We start from the raw sequence: 15,399 nt of genomic DNA on the forward strand, positions 1-15,399 counted from the left end.
CCACAACCCGGAAGACAACAAGACCACGCTGTTTCCGAATCAAAACGTGTTGCGAACAGCAGAGTAACGTTACTGAGAGTAGCAGAGAGCAGACTGCCGAGAGAACAGCTTTGTAGCCTTAACTACTCGAACGTAAGTCCATCTTCATCTACACGTTTGCAATATGATAAACAACATTGTAATAATGCCACCGGTATAATACAGAATTGGCGATACAATACCAAGGACAATTTAAAACGCCGACTAACAGTAACGTTATCTGGTTCTGAGAATGCCAACCAAGCTACATAACTGTTTTATTACCCAGCTAACGTTAGCTAGCTACGAGTTTAACTCCTGTGCTATGAACTCCGATTGTAAAACGTATTTCTTCAATATATATGGCTGGTATACTAGCTATCCAGCTAGTTCTAAAGTTAATACCAGAAAGTAACCAATGGGGCGGGTAGTTGACCAATGGGGCTGGGTGGTTGACCAATGGGGCTGGGTAGTTGACCAATGGGGCTGGGTAGTTGACCAATGGGGCTGGGTAGTTGACCAATGGGGCTGGGTAGTTGACCAATGGGGCTGGGTAGTTGACCAATGGGGCTGGGTGTTTGACCAATGGGGCGGGTTAGTTGACCAATGGGGCTGGGTAGTTGACCAATGGGGCTGGCTAGTTGACCAATGGGGCTGGCTAGTTGACCAATGGGGCTGGGTAGTTGACCAATGGGGCGAGGTAGTTGACCAATGGGGCTGGGTAGTTGACCAATGGGGCTGGGTAGTTGACCAATGGGGCTGGGTAGTTGACCAATGGGGCGGGTTAGTTGACCAATGGGGCTGGGTAGTTGACCAATGGGGCTGGGTAGTTGACCAATGGGGCTGGGTAGTTGACCAATGGGGCGGGGTAGTTGACCAATGGGGCGGGGTAGTTGACCAATGGGGCTGGGTAGTTGACCAATGGGGCTGGGTAAAATGGCAGAAATGTGTTTTATATTCGGTGGATATTCTCTCCTCAATTGATATTGAACCCACAGGAGGTTGGTGGCACCTTAATTGGGGAGGACGGGTTCGTGGTAATGGCTGTAGCAGAATTGATGGAATGGTATCAAATGCAACAAGTGGTTTCCATGGTTTCCAGGTGATTGATGACATACCATTAGCTCTGTTCCAGCCATTATTATGAGCTGTCCTCTCAGCAGCCTCCACTGATTGGTTCCAGCCATTATTATGAGCTATTCTCTCAGCAGCCTCCACTGATTGGTTCCAGCCATTATTATGAGCTGTCCTCTGCCCAGCAGCCTCCACTGATTGGACCAAGCATGCCATGACTACATTCAGAATCAGGGGCACGTTGAGAGTAATCTATCCTATGTGAAGCCATTTATCCACAATAGAGGAATTTGTAGTACCTCCATTGAAACGGATACAAACGGTGGAACTAATGCCACACATAGACTAGACGCTACTAAACACGTTTGGAATGTTGTTACTGGAGGTCGACGATTAATCGGAATGGCCGATTACATTGCACTCCACGAGGAGACTGCGTGGCAGGCTGACTACCTGTTATGTGAGTGCAGCAAGGAGCCAAGGTAAGGTGCTAGCTAGCATTAAATGTATCTTATAAAAAAACAACCAATCTTAACATTATCACTAGTTAACTACACATGGTTGATGATATTACTAGGTTAACTAGCTTGTCCTGCGTTGCATATAATCGATGCGGTGCCTGTTAATTTATCGAATCACAGCCTACTTCGCCAAACGGGTGATTTAACAAGCGCGTTTGCGAAAAAAGCACTATCGTTGCAGCAATGTACCATAAACATCAATGCCTTTCTTAAAGTCAATACACAAGTATATATTTTTGAACCTGCATATTTAGTTAATATTGCCTGCTAACATGAATTTCTTTTCACTAGGGAAGTTGTCACTTCTCTTGCATTCTGTCCAAGCAGTTTGGGCTGCCTGGCTCGTCGCGAACTGTGTGAAGACCATTTCTTCCTAACATAGACCGTAATTAATTTGCCAGAATTGTACATAATTATGACATAACATTGAAGGTTGTGCAATGTAACAGCAATATTTAGACTTAGGGATGCCACCCGTTAGATAAAATACGGAACGGTTCCGTATTTCACTGAAAGAATAAACGTCTTGTTTTCGAAATGATAGTTTCCAGATTTGACCATATTAATGACCAAAGGCTCGCATTTCTGTGTGTATTATAATTACGTCTATGATTTGATAGAGCAGTCTGACTGAGCGATGGTAGGCAGCAGCAGGCTCGTAAGCATTCATTCAAACAGCACTTTCCTGTGTTTGCCAGCAGCTCTTCGCTGTGCTTCAAGCATTGCGCTGTTTATGACTTCAAGCCTATCAACTCCCGAGATTAGGCTGGCAATACTAAAGTGCCTATAAGAACATCCAATAGTCAAAGGTATATGAAATACAAACGGTATAGAGAGAAATAGTCCTATAATAACTACAACCTAAAACTTCTTACCTTGGAATATTGAAGACTCATCTTAAAAGGAACCACCAGCTTTCATATGTTCTCATGTTCTGAGCAAGGAACTGAAACGTTAGCTTTCTTACATGGCACATATTGCACTTTTACTTTCTTCTCCAACACTTTGTTTTGCATTATTTAAACCAAATTGAACATGTTTCATTATTTATTTGAGGCTAAATGGATTTTATTGATGTATTAAGTTAAAATAAGTGTTCATTCAGTATTGTTGTAATTGTCATTATTACGATTAGAGGTCGACCGATTAATCGGAATGGCAGATTAATTAGGGCCGATTTCAAGTTTTCATTACAATCGGAAATCGTTATTTTTGAACACCGGTTTTGCTGAATTATTATTATTTTTTCACCTTTATTTAATCTTCATTTAACCAGGCAAGTCAGTTAGGAACACATTCTTATTTTCAATGACGGCCTAGGAACGGTGGGTTAACTGCCTCGATTAATCGGTACCGGCCTTTTTGGTCCTCCAATAATTGGTATCGGTGTTGAAAAATCATAATCGGTCGACCTCTACCCTCCACACCAACATGGGTGGGAACCCAACAAAAGCTTACTGCCACTCCCATCCTCTCCAATCCCATTAACAGCACCATCGTCTCCATAAACAAGTCTCCTCTATCTGACCTACCGGTCTTCACACGACTCAACACTGCAGCCCAATCAGAGCAGATCACCACTCTGAACAAGTCTCCTCTATCTGACCTACTGGTCTTCACACGACTCAACACTGCAGCCCAATCAGAGCAGATCACCACTCTGAGGGGTTCCACCTCCTCCACCCTGGTTTGGCAACTGAACAGGTTACTGTTTGACTGAGCCATAGATACTAGATGATAGCTACTTTGTTGCTTAGTGGTTGTGTGGGCAGAGAATACAGGTCCAGATTGTACAGATCCACACTGTGGTTTGTGAGGCAACCAGGGGTGTATTCATTAGTGCACAAAGTACAACAACGTTTTGCAACAAAACTAGGCCAAAGCGTTTCTTAGCCAGCACGCTTTGTTCCGTTTGCGTCTGTTAGCTTCCGTTCTGTGTGGTTCCTAGTGACTATTACCCAGCTGATTGTAGTTGTGCTGTCTTTGTCCCCAGGTGTGATAGTCTCTACCCAGCAACGGGATGGAGGCCCAACCAGAGGAGACAGCTTTGGTACAGGAGGTTCTTCAGAGCTCAGCAGAGACACACGGAGAGGAACTGGAACTGAACAACGGTACCAGCACCAAGCACCTGAAGGATGGATGCACAGCTGAGACAGAACCTCAGGGACTGACCTCCGTGACCTCAGACAGCCGTTTACCGGGAGAGTTAACGGGAGGAGCAGAGGAGATGGAGGTTACAGAGAATCTCAGCTCTGTCTCGAGCTCCGAGCTGGGAGATGGAACCACACACACACACCTCCGCCAGGACCTCTCTCAGGACCCCCCCCAGGATCTCTCTCAGGAACCCCCCCAGGTACTGCTGACGTTACAGGACGGTGTGTGTGTCAGGGACCAGCAGGACAGCAGCAGCTCCTCCTCAGACAGTGATTCAGACTCCTCTTCCTCCGGTGTGACGCTGGCTGTTGTGTTAGGTCAGGCAGATGAAGATGATGATGACGACGAAGGCTTCAGTCGGGCAAGGAAACCCTGTTCCATCAAAACCCTGGATGAGATCCTGCCTGAGGTACCCCTGACCTCTAACCCCTGGCCTCTCTCTAACCCCTGGCCTCTCTCTAACTCCTGGCCTCTCTCTAACCCCTGGCTCCTCTCTAACCCCTGGCCTCTCTCTAACCCCTGGCCTCTCTCTAACCCCTGGCCTCTCTCTAACCCCTGGCCTCTCTCTAACCCCTGGCCTCTCTCTAACTCCTGGCCTCTCTCTAACTGGCCTCTCTCTAACCTCTCTAATTCAGAACTTCATGTGAGTAAAAAATAAAATTAGCGCCATATTCACGTGTAAATGAAATGTGTGTTTGTGTGTGTAGGAGTTGCCTGCTGTCGAGGAGTTGACGGTTGTTCTACCAGAGGAGGCGGAGATACTGCCCCTAGGATCAGTCACCAGTATCATCCAACAGCTGGGTTAGTCCCTCCCCCTAGGACCAGTCACCAGTATCATCCAACAGCTGGGTTAGTCCCTCCCCCTAGGACCAGTCACCAGTATCATCCAACAGCTGGGTTAGTCCCTCCCCCTAGGACCAGTCACCAGTATCATCCAACAGCTGGGTTAGTCCCTCCCCCTAGGACCAGTCACCAGTATCATCCAACAGCTGGGTTAGTCCCTCCCCCTAGGACCAGTCACCAGTATCATCCAACAGCTGGGTTAGTCCCTCCCCCTAGGACCAGTCACCAGTATCATCCAACAGCTGGGTTAGTCCCTCCCCCTATATATACACCCACCTGACCGCTCTTGGTGACTGAATGCCCCCGACCCCTCTTGGTGACTGAATGCCCCAACCCCTCTTGGTGACTGAATGCCCCTGCCCTTCACCTTACACCCCCTGACCCCTCTTGGTGTCTGTTGTGTTTCCTCAACAGTGATCATTCAGTCATTGAAGGACACGCCCCCTCTGAAGGACGACAGCGTCATCTTCAACTCTGATAGGCTGGCCGTGGGCAAGGTAAGATGGGCTTAGAGTCTTAGGTATTTGAGGTGTTTGGGCCGGTCTCCAGTCCCTTCTATGTGTTGAGGTTTAACTCTCTCCTCCTCTAGGTATTTGAGGTGTTTGGGCCGGTCTCCAGTCCCTTCTATGTGCTGAGGTTTAACTCTCTCCTCCTCTAGGTATTTGAGGTGTTTGGGCCGGTCTCCAGTCCCTTCTATGTGTTGAGGTTTAACTCTCTCCTCCTCCAGGTATTTGAGGTGTTTGGGCCGGTCTCCAGTCCCTTCTATGTGTTGAGGTTTAACTCAGAGAGTGACATCGCAGAGAGAGGAGTGAAGCTGAAGGACTCCATGTTCTACGCCCCGTCTCTCACCGACTACACCCTCTATATCCTCACTGAGCAGCTACGACGGTCAGTACACTGACTACACCCTCTATATCCTCACTGAGCAGCTACGACGGTCAGTACACTGACTACACCCTCTATATCCTCACTGAGCAGCTACGACGGTCAGTACACTGACTACACCCTCTATATCCTCACTGAGCAGCTACGACGGTCAGTACACTGACTACACCCTCTACATCCTCACTGAGCAGCTACGACGGTCAGTACACTGACTACACCCTCTATATCCTCACTGAGCAGCTACGACGGTCAGTACACTGACTATACCCTCTATATCCTCACTGAGCAGCTACGGTGGTCAGTACACTGACTACACCCTCTACATCCTCACTGAGCAGCTACGACGGTCAGTACACTGACTACACCCTCTATATCCTCACTGAGCAGCTACGACGGTCAGTACACTGACTACACCCTCTACATCCTCACTGAGCAGCTACGACGGTCAGTACACTGACTACACCCTCTACATCCTCACTGAGCAGCTACGACGGTCAGTACACTGACTACACCCTCTACATCCTCACTGAGCAGCTACGACGGTCAGTACACACATGTATAATTGAAGCTGACGTGTGTGTGTGTGTGTGTGTGTGTTTAGGTTGAAAGGCTCCGACGCCTCCTGGAAGAACGACCAGGAACCACCACCAGAGGTGGGGAACACACATTACCCATAATGCCACACAGGCCCTAGGCTACCTGCCGCCCAACGCTCTAACCCCTAGGCTACCTGCCGCCCAACGCTCTAACCGCTAGGCTACCTGCCGCCCAATGCTCTAACCCCTAGGCTACCTGCCGCCCAACGCTCTAACCGCTAGGCTACCTGCCGACCAACGATCTAACCGCTAGGCTACCTGCCGCCCAACGCTCTAACCGATAGGCTACCTGCCGTCCAACGCTCTAACCGCTAGGCTACCTGCCGCCCAACGCTACCTGCCGCCCAACGCTCTAACCGCTAGGCTACCTGCCGCCCAACGCTCTAACCGCTAGGCTACCTGCCGCCCAACGCTACCTGCCGCCCAACGCTCTAACCGCTAGGCTACCTGCCGCCCAACGCTCTAACCGCTAGGCTACCTGCCGCCCAACGCTCTAACCGCTAGGCTACCTGCCGCCCAACGCTCTAACCGCTAGGCTACCTGCCGCCCAACGCTCTAACCGCTAGGCTACCTGCCGCCAGAGGACTGACTATCAACAAACACAATTGCTGATTAGATGAAGCCTTCTCAGTGTGGATGAGGGTAGGATGTTGATGTGTTGCTTACTGAATATATTTATACTAAACAGTATGTAGTATGATTAGTACAAAGTGCATATAATTTTAGTAAGGTTTCGGGGAGACACACACACTTGTATTGTGATGGTGCATCTAAGATGTCAAGACAAATTTCTCTTTGGATAATAAAGTTTCTCTCCTCTTCCCTTTCACCCTCTCCTCTGTCCTGTCCCCTCTCGTCTCTCCTCTGTCCTGTCCCCTCTCGTCTCTCCTCTGTCCTGTCCCCTCTCGTCTCTCCTCTGTCCTGTCCCCTCTCGTCTCTCCTCTGTCCTGTCCCCTCTCGTCTCTCCTCTGTCCTGTCCCCTCTCGTCTCTCCTCTGTCCTGTCCCCTCTCGTCTCTCCTCTGTCCTGTCCCCTCTCGTCTCTCCTCTGTCCTGTCCCCTCTCGTCTCTCCTCTGTCCTGTCCCCTCTCGTCTCTCCTCTGTCCTGTCCCCTCTCGTCTCTCCTCTGTCCTGTCCCCTCTCGTCTCTCCTCTGTCCTGTCCCCTCTCGTCTCTCCTCTGTCCTGTCCCCTCTCGTTTCTCCTCTGTCCTGTCCCCTCTCGTCTCTCCTCTGTCCTGTCCCCTCTCGTCTCTCCTCTGTCCTGTCCCCTCTCGTCTCTCCTCTGTTCTGTCCCCTCTCGTCTCTCCTCTGTTCTGTCCCCTCTCGTCTCTCCTCTGTCCTGTCCCCTCTCGTCTCTCCTCTGTCTCGTCTAATTTCTCCTCTGTCCTGTCCCCCCTCGTGTCTCGTTTCTCCTCTGTCCTGTCCCCTCTCGTTTCTCCTCTGTCCTGCCCCCTCTCGTTTCTCCTCTGTCCTGCCCCCTCTCGTTTCTCCTCTGTCCTGCCCCCTCTCGTTTCTCCTCTGTCCTGCCCCCTCTCGTTTCTCCTCTGTCCTGCCCCCTCTCGTTTCTCCTCTGTCCTGCCCCCTCTCGTTTCTCCTCTGTCCTGCCCCCTCTCGTTTCTCCTCTGTCCTGCCCCCTCTCGTTTCTCCTCTGTCCTGCCCCCTCTCGTTTCTCCTCTGTCCTGTCCCCTCTCGTTTCTCCGCTGTCCTGTCCCCTCTCGTTTCTCCTCTGTCCTGTCCCCTCTCGTTTCTCCTCTGTCCTGTCCCCTCTCGTTTCTCCTCTGTCCTGTCCCCTCTCGTGTCTCCTCTGTCCCCTCTCGTGTCTCCTCTGTCCTGTCCCCTCTTGTGTCTCCTCTGGTCTCTCCTCTGTCCTGTGTCTCCTCTGTCCTCTGTCCTGTCCTCTTCTCTCCCCTCTCTCAAGGCGTTAGACTTCAGTGATGATGAGGCAGAACAGAAGATGAAAAGGAAGAAGAAGAAGGGGAATGTTCAGAAGAGTGAGAGAGAAAGAGGACAGAGAGCTGACCAACAACCAGGTCAGACACATACACTGTTTCTGGTCAACTCTGAAACCTCTGTGAATTTCCTTCAGTTCATGTCAGGACGATGTCTGGAGTGTGTTGAAGGCCATTGGTGGAAATTCTCCTGGAGAATCTGATGGTCTCGTCGGCTTCACCTCCTTTTGACACGAGCAATTTGAGCCAATCACCACAGAGCACAGGGGCATTCTCAAAGCATATGGTTGGTGGCCACGTGGACAGAAAGCACACAGTCTGTATTCGATGGGAAGAAAATGTTGTGGGTGACAGTGCAAAGCATCAGATTAGGGGAGAATGGGGCTGTGTCACACTGTTAACTGGGGTGTATCTCAACACCAGTAGGGCTATAGGTTATCTTATCATAGATAACTATGATGCTAATTTCCACATGACCTGACCAAGCAAACTCTGATGCTAATTTCCACGTGACTTGACCTAGCAAACTATGATGCTAATTTCCACGTGACTTGACCTAGCAAACCATGATGCTAATTTCCACATGACTTGACCAAGCAAACTCTGATGCTAATTTACACGTGACTTGACCTAGCAAACTATGATGCTAATTTCCACATGACTTGACCTAGCGACTCAGAAATACGTTTGAAATATAGCTCTCCCTTTTATCTTTTCAACAAACAATTGTTAATATGTAGCATACATTCACCTATAAAATACACACATTCACCTATAAAATACACACATTCACCTATAAAATACACACATTCACCTATAAAATACACGCATTCACCTATAAAATACACACATTCACCTATAAAATAGACGCATTCACCTATAAAATACACGCATTCACCTATAAATACACACATTCACCTATAAAATACACACATTCATTTGATAGGATTGTACAGCACTCTGTAGATTGGGAGAGACACCAACATGTGGAACCCCAGTCTCCCCTATTCAGTCATTAGACTGGGTATTGGGCTGTACATCACTCTGTAGATTGGGAGAGACACCAACATGTGGAACCCCAGTATCCCCTATTCAGTCATTAGACTGGGTATTGGGCTGTACAGCACTCTGTAGATTGGGAGAGACACCAACATGTGGAACCCCAGTCTCCCCTATTCAGTTATTAGACTGGGTATTGGGCTGTACAGCACTCTGTAGATTGGGAGAGACACCAACATGTGCAACCCCAGTCTCCCCTATTCAGTTATTAGACTGGGTATTGGGCTGTACAGCACTCTGTAGATTGGGAGAGACACCAACATGTGCAACCCCAGTCTCCCCTATTCAGTTATTAGACTGGGTATTGGGCTGTACAGCACTCTGTAGATTGGGAGAGACCCCAACATGTGGAACCCCAGTCTCCCCTATTCAGTCATTAGACTGGGTATTGGGCTGTACAGCACTCTGTAGATTGGGAGAGACCCCAACATGTGGAACCCCCTGCCCCAGTCTCCCCTGTTCAGTTATTAGACTGGGTATTGGGCTGGTTCACCCTGCGTGTTGTAAGAAATACAAATGGGGACATTTCAAGTGATTCCCCTTGATTAGACCTAACCCTGTCATAGATGGATTTAAGTTGTCATAGATGGATTTAAGCTGTCATAGATGGATTTAAGCTGTCATAGATGGATTTAAGCTGTCATAGATGGATTTAAGCTGTCATAGATGGATTTAAGCTGTCATAGATGGATTTAAGCTGTCATAGATGGATTTAAGCTGTCATAGATGGATTTAAGCTGTCATAGATGGATTGTGCAATAAATAAGAATGATGAGGAGGAGAGAGAGCAGCACAGTGATGAGGAGGAGAGAGAGCAGCACAGTGATGAGGAGGAGAGAGAGCAGCACAGTGATGAGGAGGAGAGAGAGCAGCACAGTGATGAGGAGGAGAGAGAGCAGCACAGTGATGAGGAGGAGAGAGAGCAGCACAGTGATGAGGAGGAGAGAGAGCAGCACAGTGATGAGGAGGAGAGAGAGCAGCACAGTGATGAGGAGGAGAGAGAGCAGCACAGTGATGAGGAGGAGAGAGAGCAGCACAGTGATGAGGAGGAGAGAGAGCAGCACAGTGATGAGGAGGAGAGAGAGCAGCACAGTGATGAGGAGGAGAGAGAGCAGCACAGTGATGAGGAGGAGAGAGAGCAGCACAGTGATGAGGAGGAGAGAGAGCAGCACAGTGATGAGGAGGAGAGAGAGCAGCACAGTGATGAGGAGGAGAGAGAGCAGCACAGTGATGAGGAGGAGAGAGAGCAGCGCAGTGATGAGGAGGAGAGAGAGCAGCGCAGTGATGAGGAGGAGAGAGAGCAGCGCAGTGATGAGGAGGAGAGAGAGCAGCGCAGTGATGAGGAGGAGAGAGAGCAGCGCAGTGATGAGGAGGAGAGAGCAGCGCAGTGATGAGGAGGAGAGCGAGCAGCGCAGTGATGAGGAGGAGAGCGAGCAGCGCAGTGATGAGGAGGAGAGCGAGCAGCGCAGTGATGAGGAGGAGAGCGAGCAGCGCAGTGATGAGGAGGAGAGAGAGCAGCGCAGTGATGAGGAGGAGAGAGAGCAGCGCAGTGATGAGGAGGAGAGAGAGCAGCACAGTGAGGAGGAGGAGAGAGAGCAGCACAGTGAGGAGGAGGAGAGAGAGCAGCACAGTGAGGAGGAGGAGAGAGAGCAGCACAGTGAGGAGGAGGAGAGAGAGCAGCACAGTGAGGAGGAGGAGAGAGAGCAGCACAGTGAGGAGGAGGAGAGAGAGCAGCACAGTGATGAGGAGGAGAGAGAGCAGCACAGTGATGAGGAGGAGAGAGAGCAGCACAGTGATGAGGAGGAGAGAGAGCAGCGCAGTGATGAGGAGGAGAGAGAGCAGCGCAGTGATGAGGAGGAGAGAGAGCAGCGCAGTGATGAGGAGGAGAGAGAGCAGCGCAGTGATGAGGAGGAGAGAGAGCAGCGCAGTGATGAGGAGGAGAGAGAGCAGCGCAGTGATGAGGAGGAGAGAGCAGCGCAGTGATGAGGAGGAGAGAGAGCAGCGCAGTGATGAGGAGGAGAGAGAGCAGCGCAGTGATGAGGAGGAGAGAGCAGCGCAGTGATGAGGAGGAGAGCGAGCAGCGCAGTGATGAGGAGGAGAGCGAGCAGCACAGTGATGAGGAGGAGAGAGAGCAGCACAGTGATGAGGAGGAGAGAGAGCAGCACAGTGATGAGGAGGAGAGAGAGCAGCACAGTGAGGAGGAGGAGAGAGAGCAGCACAGTGAGGAGGAGGAGAGAGAGCAGCACAGTGATGAGGAGGAGAGAGAGCAGCACAGTGATGAGGAGGAGAGAGAGCAGCACAGTGATGAATAGACAGCTGTTGGGACCACCATTCTGACTAAATGACTAGTTGTGGGGTGGGGGGTTAGTGATCAGTTGGTTCAGATTGTGATGGTTGTTGGCTGTATATCATTTGAGCTTTAACCCGTGTGTGTGTGTGTGTGTGTGTGTGTGTGTGTGTGTGACCTAATTTTCTTTCTCTTCCAGATAGAGATTCCGTCACCAGACCACAGATGTCCCAGAGGCCTTTGCAACAGAGTCGTCCGCCCCGTCGTGACAACTGGGGTCCCCCACCCCGATACGAAGGGGCTCCGTACTACACACACCAGCCCCACTACCCCTACCCTCCCCCCTACCAGCCCCAGTCCTTCCCCCTCTATCCTCCCCCTCCTCCCCCCCACATGTCCTTCCCCTGGTCCCCTCCCCCCTCTCACCCCTACCACAACCTCCCCTTCTCTCACCTCCCCCCTCCTCCCCCACCGCCCACTGGCCCCTATCCTCCTCAGTGAGGACACACACAACTAGTGACTGTACACCTCACCTCCTTGACACTCATCAGCGTTGTTTGACCAAATCAACACATTCAAGTATATTTTTACTGTCTGCATTTCATGTCTGTTTTAATAGTTTCTGTTCTTAAATCCCCGGTAGTAGAGACTATTGTAGTGATGATGATAACAGCTCTCTACAGTTTAATTAACAAATATGATCCTGTTCTGATACCCTCCTCTCTGTATCTGAGAGCTGTTGGCTATATGACCCTGTTCTGGTCTATAACCTCATGTACCCTCCTCTCAGAGCTGTTGGCTATATGACCCTGTTTTGGTCCATAACCTCATCATGTACCCTCCTCTCTGTATCTGAGAGCTGTTGGCTATATGACCCTGTTCTGGTCTATAACCTCATGTACCCTCCTCTCAGAGCTGTTGGCTATATGATCCTGTTCTGGTCCATAACCTCATCATGTACCCTCCTCTCAGAGCTGTTGGCTATATGACCCTGTTCTGGTCCATAACCTCATCATGTACCCTCCTCTCAGAGCTGTTGGCTATATGATCCTGTTCTGGTCCATAACCTCATCATGTACCCTCCTCTCAGAGCTGTTGGCTATATGACCCTGTTCTGGTCCATAACCTCATCATGTACCCTCCTCTCAGAGGGCTATATGACCCTGTTCTGGTCCATAACCTCATCATGTACCCTCCTCTCAGAGGGCTATATGACCCTGTTCTGGTCCATAACCTCATCATGTACCCTCCTCTCAGAGCTGTTGGCTATATGACCCTGTTCTGGTCCATAACCTCATCATGTACCCTCCTCTGAGAGCTGTTGGCTATATGACCCTGTTCTGGTCCATAACCTCATCATGTACCCTCCTCTCAGAGCTGTTGGCTATATGACCCTGTTCTGGTCCATACCCTCATCATGTACCCTCCTCTCTGAGGGCTATATGATCCTGTTCTGGTCCATAACCTCATCATGTACCCTCCTCTGAGAGCTGTTGGCTATATGACCCTGTTCTGGTCCATAACCTCATCATGTACCCTCCTCTCAGAGCTGTTGGCTATATGACCCTGTTCTGGTCCATAACCTCATCATGTACCCTCCTCTCTGAGGGCTATATGATCCTGTTCTGGTCCATAACCTCATCATGTACCCTCCTCTCAGAGCTGTTGGCTATATGACCCTGTTCTGGTCCATAACCTCATCATGTACCCTCCTCTCAGAGCTGTTGGCTATATGACCCTGTTCTGGTCCATAACCTCATCATGTACCCTCCTCTCAGAGGGCTATATGACCCTGTTCTGGTCCATAACCTCATCATGTACCCTCCTCTCAGAGGGCTATATGACCCTGTTCTGGTCCATAACCTCATCATGTACCCTCCTCTCAGAGCTGTTGGCTATATGACCCTGTTCTGGTCCATAACCTCATCATGTACCCTCCTCTGAGAGCTGTTGGCTATATGACCCTGTTCTGGTCCATAACCTCATCATGTACCCTCCTCTCAGAGCTGTTGGCTATATGACCCTGTTCTGGTCCATACCCTCATCATGTACCCTCCTCTCTGAGGGCTATATGATCCTGTTCTGGTCCATAACCTCATCATGTACCCTCCTCTGAGAGCTGTTGGCTATATGACCCTGTTCTGGTCCATAACCTCATCATGTACCCTCCTCTCAGAGCTGTTGGCTATATGACCCTGTTCTGGTCCATAACCTCATCATGTACCCTCCTCTCTGAGGGCTATATGATCCTGTTCTGGTCCATAACCTCATCATGTACCCTCCTCTCAGAGCTGTTGGCTATATGACCCTGTTCTGGTCCATAACCTCATCATGTACCCTCCTCTCAGAGCTGTTGGCTATATGACCCTGTTCTGGTCCATAACCTCATCATGTACCCTCCTCTCAGAGGGCTATATGACCCTGTTCTGGTCCATAACCTCATCATGTACCCTCCTCTCAGAGCTGTTGGCTATATGACCCTGTTCTGGTCCATAACCTCATCATGTACCCTCCTCTCAGAGGGCTATATGACCCTGTTCTGGGCCATAACCTCATCATGTACCCTCCTCTCAGAGGGCTATATGATCCTGTTCTGGTCCATAACCTCATCATGTACCCTCCTCTCAGAGGGCTATATGACCCTGTTCTGGACCATAACCTCATCATGTACCCTCCTCTCAGAGGGCTATATGACCCTGTTCTGGGCCATAACCTCATCATGTACCCTCCTCTCAGAGGGCTATATGATCCTGTTCTGGTCCATAACCTCATCATGTACCCTCCTCTCAGAGGGCTATATGACCCTGTTCTGGACCATAACCTCATCATGTACCCTCCTCTCAGAGGGCTATATGATCCTGTTCTGGTCCGTAACCTCATCATGTACCCTCCTCTCTGAGGGCTATATGACCCTGTTCTGGTCCATAACCTCATCCTGTACCCTCCTCTCAGAGGGCTATATGACCCTGTTCTGGTCCATAACCTCATCACGTACCCTCCTCTCAGAGGGCTATATGACCCTGTTCTGGTCCATACCCTCATCATGTACCCTCCTCTCAGAGCTGTTGGCTATATGACCCTGTTCTGGTCCATAACCTCATCATGTACCCTCCTCTCAGAGCTGTTGGCTATATGACCCTGTTCTGGTCCATAACCTCATCATGTACCCTCCTCTCTGAGGGCTATATGACCCTGTTCTGGTCCATAACCTCATCATGTACCCTCCTCTCAGAGGGCTATATGATCCTGTTCTGGTCCATAACCTCATCATGTACCCTCCTCTCAGAGGGCTATATGACCCTGTTCTGGACCATAACCTCATCATGTACCCTCCTCTCAGAGGGCTATATGATCCTGTTCTGGTCCATAACCTCATCATGTACCCTCCTCTCAGAGCTGTTGGCTATATGACCCTGTTCTGGTCCATAACCTCATCATGTACCCTCCTCTCAGAGCTGTTGGCTATATGACCCTGTTCTGGTCCATAACCTCATCATGTACCCTCCTCTCAGAGCTGTTGGCTATATGACCCTGTTCTGGTCCATAACCTCATCATGTACCCTCCTCTCAGAGCTGTTGGCTATATGACCCTGTTCTGGTCCATACCCTCATCATGTACCCTCCTCCTCTGAGGGCTATATGACCCTGTTCTGGTCCATAACCTCATCATGTACCCTCCTCTCAGAGATGTTGGCTATATGACCCTGTTCTGGTCCATACCCTCATCATGTACCCTCCTCCTCTGAGGGCTATATGACCCTGTTCTGGTCCATAACCTCATCATGTACCCTCCTCTCTGAGGGCTATATGACCCTGTTCTGGTCCATAACCTCATCCTGTACCCTCCTCTCAGAGGGCTATATGACCCTGTTCTGGTCCATAACCTCATCACGTACCCTCCTCTCAGAGGGCTATATGACCCTGTTCTGGTCCATACCCTCATCATGTACCCTCCTCTCAGAGCTGTTGGCTATATGACCCTGTTCTGGTCCATAACCTCATCATGTACCCTCCT

At 50.0% G+C, this 15,399-nt stretch overlaps 1 protein-coding gene across 1 annotated transcript; it reads left to right on the top strand.

Moving 5' to 3' along the window:
* Positions 1 to 12: 12 nt before the first annotated feature.
* Positions 13 to 12,232, top strand: LOC116361499 (H/ACA ribonucleoprotein complex non-core subunit NAF1-like). The gene is made up of 8 exons (XM_031815967.1): positions 13 to 132; positions 3,607 to 4,176; positions 4,475 to 4,568; positions 5,025 to 5,107; positions 5,338 to 5,498; positions 6,097 to 6,148; positions 8,008 to 8,119; positions 11,584 to 12,232. Exons 2-8 carry the CDS (start codon positions 3,634 to 3,636, stop codon positions 11,883 to 11,885), a joined length of 1,347 nt encoding a protein of 448 aa, XP_031671827.1. The 5' UTR covers positions 13 to 132; positions 3,607 to 3,633; the 3' UTR covers positions 11,886 to 12,232.
* The last annotated feature ends 3,167 nt before the right edge of the window (positions 12,233 to 15,399 follow it).

This window comes from Oncorhynchus kisutch, unplaced genomic scaffold, assembly GCF_002021735.2.
Source record: "Oncorhynchus kisutch isolate 150728-3 unplaced genomic scaffold, Okis_V2 scaffold719, whole genome shotgun sequence".
Lineage (NCBI taxonomy): Eukaryota > Metazoa > Chordata > Actinopteri > Salmoniformes > Salmonidae > Oncorhynchus > Oncorhynchus kisutch.